Source organism: Helianthus annuus, chromosome 4 (genome assembly GCF_002127325.2).
Source record: "Helianthus annuus cultivar XRQ/B chromosome 4, HanXRQr2.0-SUNRISE, whole genome shotgun sequence".
Lineage (NCBI taxonomy): Eukaryota > Viridiplantae > Streptophyta > Magnoliopsida > Asterales > Asteraceae > Helianthus > Helianthus annuus.
The window spans coordinates 3,489,427-3,507,535 of record NC_035436.2 but is presented as its reverse complement, the minus strand read 5'-3'; the positions used below and the strand labels follow the sequence as shown (position 1 = coordinate 3,507,535).

At 36.3% G+C, this 18,109-nt stretch overlaps 1 protein-coding gene across 2 annotated transcripts; it reads right to left on the bottom strand.

Annotated features, from left to right (window-relative positions):
- Positions 1–296: 296 nt before the first annotated feature.
- On the bottom strand, positions 297–11,842 carry LOC110935549 (ABC transporter C family member 8). Of its 2 annotated transcripts, none has more exons than XM_022177929.2 (13): positions 11,601–11,842; positions 11,376–11,489; positions 7,491–9,421; positions 6,080–6,400; positions 5,902–5,988; positions 4,854–5,465; positions 4,600–4,764; positions 3,769–4,063; positions 3,383–3,597; positions 2,264–2,569; positions 2,023–2,086; positions 1,207–1,446; positions 297–589 (listed from the first exon to the last, which is right to left on the bottom strand). In XM_022177929.2, the coding sequence occupies exons 2-13, from the start codon at positions 11,398–11,400 to the stop codon at positions 462–464; spliced, it is 4,389 nt and encodes a 1,462-aa protein (XP_022033621.1). In that variant the 5' UTR covers positions 11,401–11,489; positions 11,601–11,842; the 3' UTR covers positions 297–461. The 2 variants fall into 2 exon arrangements, with proteins under 2 accessions (XP_022033621.1, XP_035845565.1); XM_035989672.1 differs by having other exon boundaries at positions 7,491–8,914; positions 11,601–11,841.
- Positions 11,843–18,109: the final 6,267 nt, after the last annotated feature.

The window sequence follows — 18,109 nt, the reverse complement described above, 5'->3', positions numbered from 1 at the left end:
AATAATGGCAATGAGTTTTTCAACTTATTATATGCAAAAAGATTAATATGGAATCAGACTTGATTACTCTTTTATAATTTTTTACTCTTAGACAATCCATTGAATCCATGAAGAATAAAATTCTTTAGTTTCTGTGTTTCACCATCTAAATAACTGGTTTATACCTAAAAACTTTTAAGTTGGAACCATATGTGACATTGAATTAGTAACTTTAGTTAGAACAATATCTATTTTCTTCATTTAGCTTGTGTTCAACTTGATTGTCACACACCCACAGGTCCAACCTTACTGAGCCCTATATTGATCCATGTGATATATATCATGAGAAAAGACACTGCAAAGTGATGAAAATACAAAAAGTGTAACAAAGCCTAAACATTCAAATTGGGGTGTAATAAGGCACAAAACTAGAATGCTTAACAATAGAGTCGTTAGAGCTCGAACCACGCATGGCCCAAAATTTAACTAAAGTCATCAAATGTTTGAGAAGAGTTCCTTGTACAACTGGACCAGTATTCAGCGACAAGCTTGGAGAAGAATGAATCAGTCTCCATAAGCTTTGAAGGCTCATCATACTCCATCATTTTCCCTACAAATTAACAAATTTTAGTTTATCGTAGCAACAACTTCAACCCATTTGCTTGTATTATGTTCTTATATATTATCATAAACACGTTAAGCAGCTCAAATATTTTTTTTTAATCTAAACTAAGAACAAATTAGAAGTCGTTCAAGTCCAACCATATATTGAAACAACTCGATATGTCACCCACATATGCATACCAAATCCGGTAAAAACATGCCAAGATATCGTAAAATGCCAAGAATTGTTGTTATTTATAGCTCAACAAAACGTCATGATTGTTTTTCGTTTTTACCAAAATATATTTAAGGCCATTTTCAGCATTATGAAAGTAGTTTCAATACATGTGTGGTTACGATGAATACCTAGTCAGCCTCCGTGTGAATATCTTTTTGCAACCATAATTTACATGTTCATTATATTAATATATGAATATTTTTGGACAGACATAGAGTGTTAGTGGATCAACCCAACTTCACCCGATCTGTTTTGACCCGTACCAAAAATTTAAATGGTTCAACCCAAACCCGTTTGGACCCGTTACCCAAACCACCCGTCCAATCCATTTTTCCACTGGAATACATGAAACAATTTATTCCAACTGTGTGAGAGGGGTAACATACCAAAAGACAGAACCATGACCTTGTCACTATCTATAACGGTTGGAACTCTGTGGGCAACAGTTATGACAGTGCAACTCGAGAACTCTTCCCTTATGATTCTTTGTAGAATAACATCCGTTGCTGAATCAATGGATGCGGTGGCTTCATCGAGTACTAGGATTTTGTTTCTCCTAAGTAATACTCTTCCTAGACAGAATAACTGTCTTTGTCCAGCACTCCAGTTCTCCCCTTCATCACTCACTGTTGGGAAAAACTGACTGGTTAAAAGTCTTGTATTGTGTAAATTGTTTTATTGTATAAATATTAATAATAAATACAGAAAATATGGGTAATAAATACGGGAAATATGTAATTAATTTTTTTGTCGTAGGTATTAAACTGAAGAGCTAATTGCCCGGATAGTCCCTGTGGTTTCACTTTTTTTCACGTTTACTCCCCATCTTTCGGAAATAGCAGGTATGCTCCCTATGGTTTGTATTTTGTTACTCGGATAGTCCCCTGACATTTACTCAGGGGACCATCCGAGTAACAAAATGCAAACCATAGGGAGCATACCTACTATTTCCAAACTAACTGACATCTACTCAGGGGACCATCCGAGTAACAAAATAACAAACCATAGGGAGCGTACCTGCTATTTTCAAAAGGTGGGGACTAAACGTGAAAAAACATGAAACCACAGGGACCATCCGGGCAATTAACTCTAAACTGAATATCTGACCTTTAAATAATCAGCATTCCTTTATCCAAACACTAAAAACTAATTCTTACAATTCAGGTCACCATAGTGATCAAAATATTAGAATGCAAAGTTACCTGAAGAATCTAGCAAATTAGGAAGACTGCTAATGGTAGTTTTGAGCTGACACTTGTCTAATGCCTGTAAATTCATCAGAGCTATCAACGTTATTGCATAAAGATCGTATCGATATATGAACAGACTTCTTTTGTATAAACTACCAATGTATTTTCACTTGTGTTCTGTTTTCATCATAGTATTTTCTTTGGGTATACATATAAAAATCAATGTAGATATCAGTGTAGATGTTTTGGTTACCTCCCATATCTCGCCATCAGAATGAAGTCCAAGTGGGTCCAAGTTTGTCCGAACACTACCCCGAAAAAGGGTGGGTTCTTGTGGGATGACACTTAAATTCATTCTGAGATCTTTTAGTCCGATAGAGCAAATGTCTAACCCATCTATAAGAATTCTTCCACTATCGGGTTCTACCAAACGAAATAAGGCTGTTATTAGTGTCGTTTTCCCACTTCCTGTTCTTCCGACAATGCCCACTCTAGTCCCTTCTTTGAATATACAAGTGATCCCTTTAAGAACTAGTGGAGCGTTTGGACGATATCTTAACTGAAACACAACCCCATAAGTGCATAAACATAACGATCCCAACATAACGAATGACTCATTTCTTAAAGTTTTTCTACACGCTTTTAATAAAGTATAAAATTTTATCAACTTGCACGCGCGTTGCAAAGGGGTGCTAAACGGGTCGTGTTCCCGGGTTGGCGGATTCAACCAGACCCGAACCCGAAAATTTTACACAAACCCGAACCCGAAAATTGTATCATACATATGAACCCGAACACGACCGGAAGTTTCGTGGGTTGACCCGAACACGACCCGTTCAACCCGAATTTTATTATTTTTTTATGAAATTAATATATTAAAATCAAAATTTACTTAAAAAACAAAAATGTATATAATAATATGATATTTAAATTATAAAATCTATGTTAATTTCGCTTTTTAAGTTATAATAATGGCATAAAATACACACCCCATTTAATTTATCACATTAAATATATTGTAAAAAAAATATAATGTAGTATAAATGTGTTAAACGGGTCAACCTGCCAACCCGACCAGGATGACCCGACCCGACCTGTTAACCTAAACGGGTTCACGGGTTCAACCTGAAACTGACCCGACCCCGTTTAAACTAAACCTAAACCCGCGAGTTTCGTGTTAGGTTCGTATCGGATTTTCGGGTCGTGTCAGAAATTCACACCCTTAGTGTTGCGTTAACATAGACACTTAAAATTGTTTCATGTCGCCCAACCCAATCATTATGTCGCCTAATTTATAGTTTCTGAAAGCAGCTGAACACTGATTTTTGGTATATTTCTATATCAAAAAATCTAGAAAAAAGTATGAATTCACCTTTAGATTCTCAAAATGAATCCTTCCCTTTGAAGGCCAAGATGATGGTGGTCTATTATTCACCACAACTGCCGGTGGCTCAGGCGGTATGTGCATGAATTGTTTGACCCGTTCTACTGAAACGATGTAATTGACTAAACTGCAATACCATCTAGTCATAAACACTTGGGTACCCGTCAAAGTCAACGCATATGAAAGAGAGAGGCCAACCAATCCTGTACAAAGATTGAATATATGGAGTTAATAATGTTGTCTTTGAACACATGAACTATAGTGGAAAACTGGAAACTGGACATAAGGCGTTTTGGGTCAACCCAACCCGTTTTGACCCGTTACCCAAGTACCCAACCAACCTGTTTTTCCACCTCAAAATATGACTAACATACCTGAAGGCACAAAGCCATTTGGAATCAAGACCAGAAGAAAAGTAGCTGTGAACAAGGTGAGATTCGAAAATGTTTCGATTCTCAAAATCAACCATTCCAATGTTGCATTTGAGTAAAGGAAAGTACTTGCATCTCTATTCACCAACTTAAGGTATTCTTTGAAAAATCTATCTTGCATTCTAAATGCTCGTATTGTTGCTACTCCAAGTGAAGTTTCGGATGCATAACTCATCACGGGTGCTTTTGTTGTCCCGTTGATTCTCATTAGTTCCCTTGCATTTGGTTGATAATATCCCTGCAGTTCACAAAAAGAAATAATAATAATAATAATTCAAAGAAGATTAAAGTCATCCAAAGTCTATGACTCTATTCTTAATGCATACAACTTTCTAAAGATTTGTATACAAAGATTTAGATTAACTGCTGTCAGTGGCGAAGCTTGACCCAAGTGACAGAGGGTTCGAAAACGTATATAAAAAAAATTCTATAGAACCGGGGGGTCGAAAACGTATATACCCAAAAAATTTTATACGAAAACTACATATATAACATTACTAAGCGAAAAGTTCGGGGGGTCGGGCGCCTCCTCCCGCCCCTTCTATACTTCGCCCCTGACTGCTGTAGTGATATAGTTTTGATAACATAAGTAACACGTTACTTATTAAAAAATAAAAAAAAATAAAAACCAGACAACAAATTCTTTGCGGGTCAACCGATCTGACCCACTAGATTTGACACATGCTAAAAACACCCATCACAACCCGAACCCCACTTGACATGTTACCCGCCCGTCCGATATTACTACCCCTAAAACTGATGACGAGGATTTACCTGAGCATATTTTGTGGCCACAATACTGAAGATGAATACAATGAGAACTTGCCATGTCACTGAGGCCATAATGCAAATCATAGCAAGTAATTCGATGCCAGAACCAATCACATAGGCGAAAGAAAACGGTATGTCAAAGTCAATTACACTAAGATCCGAGGAGGCCTGCAGATAATATTACTTCAGCTACCAAACATATTATATAACACCTTTTTTCTTTTCTTTTTAGATGAAACTTTCTATAGAATTCTTACCCTGGTTAGAATTCGCCCAACCGGAGTAGAGTCAAAGAAGACCATCGGAGCAGTGAAAATTGAATCGGTGAGCTTATTGAAGAACGATTTGGAGGCTTTTAATCCCAAAAGTGCAGCGAAAAATGATCGTAAAAAAACAAAAAATGTGCTCATTGTTGAAAGCAAAGTATAAATACATATCAACATGATGGTGGTGACTTTAGGGATCTGAATACCATATGCTAGCCAATAACTCGCTGCCGCTTGAAGAGCAACAAAACCGGTTTGACTAAAAACACATAGAGACAAAAACCATGATCCTTCTGAGATGACAACATAGTCTAAGAAAGGTTTCAATCCAACATTCCCTATCTCCTTTTCTTCTTCTTCAGTCAACTGCACTCCTGGTGGGCCCTTTATTAACTGCCCCTCACTTATGTGTTTTTTGAGGTAGTTATTATTGTTAACTTCTTCAAAATTTTGATGCATGTTTATTGTTTTGTTTTCAGAAGGTGAAGAGTTTAAACCTGTGATTGCCTCTTTATGAGCATTCACAAGCTCTTCGAATGCCGTCCCTGCCGTCAAGATTTTTTCGTAGTTTCCTGATTGTTTGATTCGTCCATCTTGCATAACCTTGAAACAAAAAAAATTAAATATATAAATAAATTGATCACAAAAAATGAGTCAAAACCCATGTATAGAGGTGGCAATATGGGCGGGTGGGTCGGATAATAGGTAAAACATGTGTGGGTTGAATTTAGTCGAAATAGACCGGATCGGGTTGGTTGACTGGCTAGCATCTTTTTCCTTAGAAGTATGTATAAATGATGAAAGCACTAACCGGATTACGAAACAATACTATTACAATCATATCAGGCTCTTTGAATAAATATAAATTTAGGAGGCTATGGGTTAAAAGTAGAGTTTGGCAACATGTTTGTTTGACCCGTTTGAAATAAAACATAACCAAAGCAACTTATTACTTATGTATATAAATAAATGGGTCGAAATTGCCACCTCTGTGAGACCAACCAGTGTTCGAACATGCGTAAGTTTAAATCCTGATTACCAGTATATTGTCAACCGACGAGAGAAACTCCACTTGATGAGTGACAAGAATTACTGTTTTGCCCTCAAGACAGTTCATAACACAATCCTGAACCACAAGATTCACAATTTAAATGAATGTTCAAGGAATCCTTAAATCCAAAAAACCGAAAAAGCATTTCAAGAAGTTAAAATCTTACATTAAAGAGAGTCGCGGCTGTATGTGCATCTACGGCACTAAAAGGGTCATCAAGAAGATATATATCGGCATCATTGTATACTGCACGTGCAAGTTGAATCCTTTGCTTTTGGCCCCCACTCATGTTAAGCCCTCTTTGACCGATTTCTGTTAAATCTCCATGAGTAAAAGCTTCAATATCTTTATCTAAAGCACACGCCTTAATAGCCTTTTCATATCTAGTTCTGTCCATTGGCTTCCCATACAATATGTTATCTTGAATTGTCCCACTTTGAATCCAAGATGTTTGGCTAACATAAGCAATTGATCCAAACACACCCACCTGAAACACAAATCAAGATTTTAATTAATCCAATACAAAGTACAAAAAGTTGCATGCAGCATTTGTGTAACGCGCAAATTGCATAAAAGGTAATTAAATCACTAAACTTATAAAAACACAGCAAGTACGTCGTATTTTTCCCACGAGCAAGTCCCTAAATTTTTATATAAAGTCCATTCATTTTTTCCAACATTTTCCCTGAATGTTTTGATATTTTTTTTCTTTAGTTTAGAAAGTTTCATGATTTTCTTGTGACAAAAAAAGAGTTAATTACATAGTTAGTCCCTGTGGTTTGCACAAAGTAACATACTTAGGTACTAATAGTTTAAAATCACATTCTAGGGTATTAACTTTTCATTTTGTAACGTTTGGATGTATTAACGTTATTTATAGGTTTAAAATCACATTCTATTAGTATCTAAGTATGTTATTTGTGCAAACCACAGGGACTAACTGATGTGGGCCCAAGTGTGGAGGAGCGGGCTATTTTGTATTTGGAGGCCCAAGATCGTGTAACAAAAGAGGCTTCACTAAAATGGCTCTAACTTGGGCTACGAGGGTCCGTTTTGGGTGTGCGACCAGGCGAAACGCTTATTTCCATTACTTATTTGCATTTTTATGTTTTTTGGACTATTTTGGGCATTTTATTTTGGGCCGTTTGTTTGGCCCGTTATCTTTTTTAGGCCCATTTCGAATTTCTGTTCTTATTTATATGTCCCTTTAGTAATAGAAAGAATCAGAATTGAATTTTGTAACTATCGAATTTTCATTTCAAATTCCGTGGCCTTTGGGTTGCAATTTGGGGGTTGGGAAGAACTACACGGGTATTCGTAGAATCAACGTGTTATCTTCATTTTCTGTATCATGCGCTACATCACTAACTATATTAATATCCTAGAAGTTAATACCTCCAAACGTTACAAAATGAAAAGCTAATACCCTAAAAGGTGAATTTAAACTATTAGTACCTAAATATGTTATTTTGTGTAAACCACAGGGACTAACTATGTAATTAACTCAAAAAAAATATGGTTACCGGTTTATGCAATTAGATCTCTATCAAATACAATCAATGAATATGTGCACTTACTGTTCCAGAAGTTTTGGATATCTCTCCAAGAATAGAATACAGCACTGATGATTTTCCAGCACCAACAGACCCGCAAACCGCAACTTTCTGCCCACATGTTACTTCAAGATTTATGTTTCGAAGAGTTGGAACGGGTGATTCCGGATCCCAACTGAAATCCCCATCCTGTATTTTGATACAAGCATGTGAGTTTTCCGGTTCGTGGTTTCTCTCCATCCTTGTATCTTTAAGTTCGTCGTCAACCAAGAAAGAATTGATCCGGTCAAAGGATACTTTGACTTGGATCATTGCAGAAAGCGCATCTGGTAACAACCTTACGGGTTCGGACATAGTTCTTAATGCTGCTAAAATTGTGAAAATAGTGGCAGCATCTAAAGGAGCACTTTTCAATAAGAAGCATCCGAAAAAGACAACCGAAGAAACGAGTGTTGGTGACATCCAATACAAAACCGTGCCATATGCCCGGTTGAACTGAGTTTGACGTAGCCAATGGACTTCGGTCTCTCTAAACGATTCGACAATTTTCTTGAACTTTTCTTCCCAAGATTGTAACTTGATGACCTTCATGTTGTTTAAAATCTCAGAAGTGGATCTTAGTCTTTTGTCCTGAGCCACCATGAAATTTAACTGACTTTTTTGCATAGCTTTTGCGAATGGCAAATTAAGAAGCGCGCAAACTATTAGAGGGACTAAACCCGGGAGAACACCTAATCCGACGACAGAAAACAAGATAGCCATTGATAGAAATAGTTGAATAAAGCAAGCCCACCCGAAATGAAACCACATGGGAAAATCACCCATTCGGTAAGCGTCGATCGCTATGTAATTCACTACTTCCCCGGTAGAATGTCGTGTCTTTCCTAAATTAGAAAGCTTAAGTTGCTTCTCGTATACTTTCACCATTAAAGCGGACCTCATTCGCATACCAGTTCTTCTTGCCATAAAGTAAAACTGTCGGTTAGTCAACGACTCCACTACCTTGACTATAATCAAACACCCTACTAACAATAATCCATGATGTAAATCTTTAACTTCAAGGTTGGCGTAGTCGACGAAAGCGTAGAGTAGTAACGGGCTAACAACCACCATTATGTTCCTAACAAGGAGGCATAATCCGGATAAAACCATCTCTTTGAAAAACACTTTGGATAATGCTTTTGGAACCAGGTTAGCCTTGTCTAGAATTTTTTCGGTTTGAAGTGAATCCCATGCTTTCGTGAACTTCTCGTGGGCAACGGCTGCTTCGTCTATGGGTGCTAAACATGGAATGTCTTCTAGAACTAATGGCTTTCTATAACCTACCGCAAGCAACGGGTTCACCCAAGAAAACGTCAATTTGCTTAGAAAACTTGGTTCTTCTGGTTGGCTTGTATTTGCATCCGGTGTTTCATTAACCAATAAGGGCTCGGATAACGTCTGGCTTTCTGCGTACAGAGCGATGAATTTTTTCAAGTTTCTTAAAGCACAAAAGAAAAGTAAGAAGCTAGCAGCCCATTCTATCGAAACCAAGTTCAAGATGGTCAATGATTTCGACAAATTCTCGATGTTGACAAAAGAAATTGACAAGAAACCGAAAGCCCACCAAACGGTAGCTAGAATCTTGACTGGCGTAAATCTTTCTATGAGTAATGAAACTGCCAAAGTTGCCCAAACTAGTGGCCTAACAACGAACGCCCACCAATTCAGTTTAGGGGTTTTAGCAGTCGCATCCCATAGACCAGCAATGAGATATGAAACCGAAGTGAGAAAACAACACGACGCAACTGATACAGTTATCCAATCATTTTTTGTTGATCTGTTGGTGTTGTTTTTCCTAACATAACATAAAAGAAGCAGCATGTAGAAGAGAAAGACAAACACCAAGTTGAAAATGTCTATAAGACATCTTGTTGTCAATTCATAATCAATCTCAGAAACCATAGTGATCCTCCCTGAAAATAAATTGGTAATTACAAGTGGGATTTATAACATGTTAAACATTGTAGTATCGGTTTACAACAACGACAACGGTACCCAGTAAATCCCACCCATAGCAAAATAGCAGTATCAGTTTCAATAAGCAATTCTAGTTCCCAAACAAACCTTTAGTTGCAGAAATTTCAAATGTGTTCAGAATCCACAATCATATCAACAAACATAATCAATATATATAAGAATATCACCATAGGGGATGGTTCAAATGAAAACCACTTTTAACGTGAAAACTCGAAAACTAACTAAAAAAGTCTAAAAAACATACATTTTTTTTTCAATTTTTTTTATTAAAAATCGCTAGTTTTTGTATATAAAAAAAAACTTTTTTTCAAAAAAAATAAATAAAATTTTGTAGTGCACATGTGTAATAATTCACACGTGTAGTACACATACACATGTGCACTACAAAATTTTTTTATATAGTTTAAATAGAGAAAATTGGTATGCAAAAAAAAATTGGTATGTTTTTTAGGCTTTTTTAGTTAGTTTTCGAGTTTTCGCGTTAACTAGTGGCTTTCATTTGAACCTTCCTCTATCACCATAATCAATCAACTTTATATAATTTAGTAATTACAAGTTGGCTTTTTTAGTTAGTTTTCGCGTTAACTAGTGCCAGTTGGTGATTGCTTATTTAAACAAGTTAATTACCTGGTTATTTTTGTTATTTAAAAGTCCTCTTTTAATAACCAGTTTAGATTGTTCAATCCAAACATAGAATAAAACAAGTTCAAAATAAGCAATCGTAGTTCCCAAACACACCTATAGTTGCAGAAATTTCACATGTATTCAGAGAACCCACAATCATAACAACAAACAAAATCAATCAATGCTGTGAAAACTAGTAATTACAAGTTGGACCCAAACGCTTAAAATTGTAGTACCAGTTTTTTATTGCTTATTTAAATAAGTTATCCGGTTAGGCTAGGTGTTGTGGAGTAAAGCCCCCACGCTTCACGTCAACGCCACGTCTGCACCACATAGACAAATGGTACAAATGGCGCCGGCCCCCCTTTGGCTATGGTGGGGTGGTTTAGCTAAGGTTAAAAAAAAGGAAACTCGATTGGTTGAAACTTGAAACATGCCCCCCCCCCCCTCCCCATTTTCTCTCTTTGGTGACCGTTAGTGGCTTCACCGAACAAGGGGCAACGGGCCCCCGGCCAGTGTTACCGGTGCTATGATGGTGAAGTGGCGGGTGGCGCTAAGCCACATCGCCAGTGGCGGACATACCATATAACAAGGGGTAGCCTCCGTTACCCCTTAAACGCTCATCGGTTGTGTAAAAAAAATTGACGTTTTTTCGATTTCGCTGCTGCCCCTTTAGAAATTCTTTTTTTCAAAACGTTGCCCCTATAATTATTTTCTAGATCCGTCACTGCACACCGCATATTCTTTCTGTGATTTTAAAAGTTAGCAGCTAATAACCAGTTTTAGCTTGTTTAATTCAAACATAGAATAAAACAAGTTTAAATAAGCAATCCAAGTTCCCAAACTCCCCCTTTACTTGCAAAAATTCAAATGTAAAAAAAAAAAGAAAAAATCTGATGCTTGTAGCAAATTGCAAAAATTTATTTATTTTATATATAATATGATAATAATGATGATAACATTGGCGAGCCGAGCTTTGGCTCATTTAAGTGATACTGAAGCGAGCTCGAGCCGAGTTTTTAGCTCGTCTGAGGTTGTTCTTAAAATAGCTCGAGCTTTGGGTTTTACTCGCGAGCCGAGCTCGAGCTCATATAAGTAGGCTCAAAAAACATGACGAGCCAAGCTCGAGCCCAGTCGAGCTCGGGCTCGGCCTGGCTCGTTTACACCCCCAGTAGCAATATATGTATATATGTATGCATATATCATCAGAGATTCAGATTCCACAATCATATGACCAAACACAATAAAAAAACAATAAGATCATACCAAGTAAAATCATCACTGAATCCATCGAAATGTTTTCCGATCAACAACTGCTTCAATCCGTCACACTTCACCACCGAATCACCGCCTTATCTATCTTGAGAAACGTGGCCAAGTCTGTACCAAAACAGCATCAATCAAAACATATATATTATCAAAACCGAATAAAAGAATACAAACCCATTACGGAAGTATTATGTCATTGCAAGAGATAAGAGATAGTGATACCTGCGGATAAATTCGAAAGCAAAATGACGAATTACAGCCAGAAATTTGCAGTCATGTTGGATTCTTGTATTAGATATTATTATTATTATTATTATTTGCTAACTGCCTCCACTATGGTTTTGTTGATAAGTAAAACAAGAATCATATACGATGTTATCATTGGTTTCATGTGTTTGCTTCCATTGATGATGGAGATTATGTTTTGCATGGAGTAGAAGCTTCTTCACTAGGTATGAAAGGTGTGAAGGGTTTGGGATTTATGTATAAAACCATTTGGTCTTATTCTTTTCTAAATTGTTTGGTAGTCATATATATTTTATATATTTAATATTAATATAAATAAACTTGTAGTCATATATAAAATAAATAATTAAATTGAATAATTTTTGTTTGAAATATTCGGGATGGATAATTTAGAGATGGACAAGAAAACCGGTTTATAACATGACTCGACAGCACCTCGTAAACCGGTTTGCCCCAAACTGGTTAGAGTCCGGCTTAACCTGTCAGTTCGTATATTGGTTCATAGTCTTTCTCTAAAACCGGTTTCAATCCAACCCGATTCGAAAAAAAAATGTAAGAACCTGTTTTTACCGACCCAAATTGATTCGTATAAGTTCGAATATGTTCTTTATAAAATGGGTTTCTTAGAAACCGATTTTTACTGTTATTGACCAAACCGGTTCAGTTTATAACCCGAACCGATTTAAAAAAAACAAACTATTTTGTGCACCTCTATGAATAATAGGACATGTATTTAGGTACGAGATAGACCGATGACTATGGGATTATGTTTACATGACATGTGTTTGACACCTGACTTATGTGAATCATTTACCTACATCAAAGCCGAATATATTAATGTATAATATAATATTAAAAATATCACAATTAGTATGTTGAAATGGTTAGAAACTTGATATTGATTAAATTATAGAATTGCTAAAAGTGTGGTCGTTTACTTGATATTTTGAGTCGGTTTTTAAGTTGAGTTTAACTTCGAGTTTCGGGTAATGGTGTTGCTTTTAACTATAAGGCCACATGGGTATACTCAATAATCCAAGGGTTACCTACAAACAGTGGCGGATGCAGGAATTCTTTTCATCGAGTTCCTTTTGGTAGATTTTCACTAATTCTCACTATTTTTTTAAATCATACAAAATTTCCACTATTTTTTTCATTTTTTTCCAAACCGATGGGGTTCCCGGGAACCTCCAAAACACCACTGGATCCGCCACTGCCTACAAACCTGGGAGATAAGAAGTAACTAGTAATATACGATCGGGTATGAGACTACGATATACAGTTTTCTAGTAACTAATATGGCATTACCATCCTTATACCTTGCTCATTGTCATCTTTAAGCTACACGGTATGGGGCACCATCCCCATGCCACCTCAGCTAAAAAAGATCAATAGTGCCCCCCCCCCCCCAACCATACCGCGGGCGCCATTGAAGGATTTGGTTTCAATGACGAGCAATAGCGAGATGTATATGTCATGTGTGTGGAGGAGGGGATGCTATTGATGGGTTGGGGTTTTATCTCATACCCTCAATGTTAAAGGGAGACGCTATTGATGAGGTGGAGCTAAAGTGACACAATCATTAGCTAGGCCTTCAATTGTTTTTAAAATAATCAAGCGTAGTACATTAAAAAATTCATATGTGCTTTCTTAAGCGTCACGAAACTACGTGTAAATGATGTATCACCTATGGCATGATGAATACCTACTTGTCCAATGTATTTTATGATGTATCACCTATTCATAGGGGCGTTCCTCTTGCGGATGGTTTATGCCCAAGATGCGGGTTGGAGGAAGAAGACTCTGACCACCTGTTTGTTTCTTGCTTGTGGTCGAAATGTGTGTGGTTGAACATTATGGCCTGGATCCGTGTCTCCTTTCCTGCGGATATAAAGAAGCTGAATGACCTTATCTCATTCTTCAAAAATCAACCAGGTGGCAATATTTGGAAAAAAGTCATTCATTCCATTGTTTTAGGAACTGTTTGGAGGATTTGGCTTGTTAGAAACGAGAAGGTTTTTAATAATCGGTTTATTCCGATTTTGAAGACGGTGGAGAGTATTAAAGAGGACGTTTTCTGCTGGTTAAACATCAGATCCAAGCTTAAGGTTCCGAGCTGGGAGAATTGGAGTTCGTTTGATATTCTAGAGAAACATCGTATAAGTTCGAATATGTTCTTTATAAAATTGGTTTCTTAGAAACCGATTTTTACTGTTATTGACCAAACCGGTTCAGTTTATAACCCGAACCGATTTAAAAAAAAAAAACAAACTATTTGTACACCTCTATGAATAATAGGACATGAGTTACGAGATAGACCGATGACTATAGGATTATGTTTACATGATATGTGTTTGACACCTGACTCTTGTGAACCATTTACCTACATCAAAGCCGAATATATTAATGTATAATATAATATTAAAAATATAACAACTAGTATGTTGAAATGATTAGAAACTTGATATTGTTTAAATTATAGAATTGCTAAAAGTGTGGTCGTGTACTTGATATTTTGAGTTGGTTTTTAAGTTGAGTTTAACTTCGAGATTCGGGTAATGGTGTTGCTTTTAACTATAAGGCCAAATGGGTATACTCAATATCCAAGGGTTACCTACAAACTCGAGAGATAAGAAGTAATGAGTGATATAAGATCGGGTATGAGACTATGATATACAGTTTTCTAGTAATTAATCTGGTATTACCTCCTTATACCTTGCTCATTGTCATCTTTAGGCTACACGGTATGCGGCGCCATCCCCATGCCACCTCAACCAAAAAAGATCAATAGTGCCTCCCTACCAACCATACCGCGGGCGCCATTAGGGGGGTGCTATTGAAGGATTGTGGCTGCAATGACGAGCAATAGCGAGATGTATGTGTGTGAAGGAGGGGTGTGTTATTGATGGGTTGGGGTTTTATCTCATACCAGGGCCGTCTCCGAGAATGATAAAAAAAATTGGACCCCGGGCAAAACAAAAAAATTGGTATAATATAAACTCATCAAATATATATCAAGAAACCACAATATGACATGCTAATCATGGGGTTTGAACTCATGACCTCAAGATTATAACCCAAACATTAACCAATTAATCATATAATCATCTTGTTAATAAGATCAAAAAGTCAATTAATTAACTGAATTGATAGTTCAAAACAGTTTAGGAAATAAAAAATGCATGGGATTAACTGAAAATTGGTTAGGAAATAAAAATGTAAAGGAAGGGTTTAGAACCCATGACCTTGGTTTTCAAATGTGAGTATCTTAACCATTGAACTAGCTTCATTTTTTGTTTTGTTTTGTTTTTTTTTTTTTTTTTTTGGGGGGGGGGGGGGTAAAGCTTCATTTTTTGTTAGTAAAGTCATTTATTAAACATTTAAGATAACAATGCTCATTTAAAAATTTTGGCCCTAATTTTTGTTGGGCCCTATAAACCTTTTGGGCCTTGGCGTCTGCCCAGGCTGCCCAGCCCACAAAGCCGGGCTGTCTAATACCCTCAATGTTAAAGTGGTGCTATTGATGAGGTGGAGCTGAGGTGGCACAGTCATTAGCTAGGCTTTCAATTATTTTTATAATTATATCTCTCTTGTTTTTAAAATAATCAAGAACTAAAAAATTCCTATGTGCTTTCTTAATCGTCACGAAATTACGTGTAAATGATATGTCACCTATGACATAATGAATACCTACTTGTCCATTGTATTTTATGATTGATTAAGTTTTTGCTAAGTATATAGATGATTGATTAAGTTTTGGCTGAGTATATTGATGATTGACTAACTTTTGGCTAAGTATTTTTATGATTGATTACGTCTCCGCTAAGTATATTTATTATATATGATTGATGATTATGTCTTGGATGAATTATTTATAATGTCTAAGTCTGTAAAATTGTTTCATTTTTTGGGATAAAAAGGAATATAAAAAAATGTCTAAGTCTGTAAAAATGTTTCATTTTTTCGGACAAAAAAGAATATAAAATAATGGGGTTCGGGAATTTTATTTTGCATGTTTCAAAGTATCTGTGGTTTATTTCTTTTTTTTAAAGCTGTTTAGGAAAATATAAAGAGAAACTAGTAAAAAGTGTCATGTCATCAAATATTATAGATTTTTAAATAAGAAAATACAAATTTTGAAATTTTATCAACAAAAAGATGTAAAATGGAGAAACATTTATTTGCAATTATATCGTTTGAAATGATATTTATAGTGTTAAACAAACAATTATAAATAAAGCTAAAAATAGAAGTGAAATGAACATATGGAATTCATGTTAATCAATTGATTGTTGGATCGATAAATTGATTGTTCGATTCTTCATCTTGTCCAACCTTCCACAACTCTTATCAGAAGCTTTGATTATGTTTCCACAACTCGTCTTTGTCTACACAATAAATCTGCAGTCGCGAGTGAATTGTCCATCACCTCAGTAGCGGACCCAGAATTTTTTTTGCTGGGGGTGTGGATGATGTGTTCAATCATACTTTCAAGGGGTGCGATCGGGTTTTTTGCCTAAAATATACACTAAATTTTTTTTTTCAAGGGGTGTGGCCGCCCACCCTAGCCAAAGGCTAGGTCCGTCCATGCATCACTTGCATTGTTAGATTGTTTGGGAGACGACAAAGAGGTTGCATAGACTTTTAGGGGCTGTTTGGCAACATCTGAATGATTAAGTGTTGAACTAATAAGAGGTCTGAACCATTAAGTGTTGAACCAGTAAAAGGTCTGTCTGAACCATTAAATATCTATATAATTCATGTGGTATGTTCAAAGTAACACATTTTGAATCCAATGTTTTGTTTTGTGATTCTAGTTTCTGTAACACTATTGGGATTTAACTTTTAAGCCAAACAAATGCCAATATTTAACCAAAAGACCATCACATGCAAAAAGGGCGTGGGTATTGAAAATACAAATAATATTCACTTTTTACCCCTTTTCTCTTTAGTAATGACATAAGACCATGGGGTAGGGTGAGTGTGGGTTTGGGGGCATGAGTTGACACGTGGAAAACAAATCCAAACACACGCCCATAGGGTATGGTGGGGCTTGGGTCGGGGGGCATGAGTTGACACATGGGGGCATGTGAAATGGCTAGTTTGGTTTGGCCATTGAGAGCCCGCAATGTCACCTTGCTAGTCTACCCCACGGCCGGCTTCAAACCCAAGCCCCAAGGGCCACGCCCCAACCCAAGCCCCTGGGGTGGTGGCTTAGGCGTTTTCAGCCAACCCACACCCCAACCCAAGCTCCATACCCCATAGTCTAAGTCCCCCTACACTTTTGCATCTGACTGACTTTTTTCGTTAGAAATTGAAGTCCGTATGGCTTAATATCCAATAATGTTACAAAATGAAAACTAATAGAAAATATATAACATATTTAGTCCAGAGACTATGGCTCAATATCCTTAGAAAATGAAAATTAATAGAAAATATATAACGTACTTAGTCCAGAGACGAAAAGGGTTAAAAACGAAATCATAATGACTTAAAGGGTTGAAGGTTTCAACTTTGGATTGAAACTTTTACTCAAAATTATACTTTGATTTTTGATTATTATTTACGTGGTTTTGTTTTTATAGAATGTTATAGATTTAACTTATGGTTTCAAACATAATGGAAATATACCGAAATTAATTATGAAATAGATGATTAACTATATATTCAGTGAACTATGATATTTAATTTTGAGTAAATTACTTTTTGAGACTTTGTGTTTTGGTGGTTTTAACCACTTGAGTCCAAAATCAAAAAGTTTAATGACCTGAATCTCTAACCACTCATTTTATAACGTTTTGAGTCCAATTTTTAACACTTGTACTTTTGATTTTGGACTCACGTGGTTAAAACCACCAAAACACAGGGACTCAAAACGTTATAAAATGAGCGGTTAGGGACTTAGGGCGTCAAACTTTTTAATTTTGTACTTAACTGGTTAAAACACTAAAACACAAAGACTTAAAAATAATTTACTCTTTAATTTTATAACATGTGAAAACAATGTAAACATCACCAACATTTTTTGACGTTAAATCTGAAGATGATATCAATCATACTTGATTGACAGAAAATTAGAAATTAAAGGTTCTGACAGAACGACATACGCCTGATTTGATTTAGAGTAAATTTCAAAGTTCGTCCTTTATGTATGTCTAATATATCAAATTATGTCCTTTATCTTTAATATCTTCAAGAAACATACTTAATGTTTGCAAATCCTTACATGTTACGTCCTTTAGTCCTAATCCAGTTACTTTTCATGGTTAAATCAGACAAAGTGTATCCTACATAAGGGTATTTTGGACATTTTACCATTTATTTATATAAAACAATATGCCTCCTCTCCTCCACCAGACACAAACACTCTCTCTCTCTCTGCCATCACCTCCACCAGCCACCACCATTACCTCCACCAGCCACCACCACGACCACCGCCAGACACCCCCACCAGCCACCATTCTAACCAAATCCAGATATCAAAG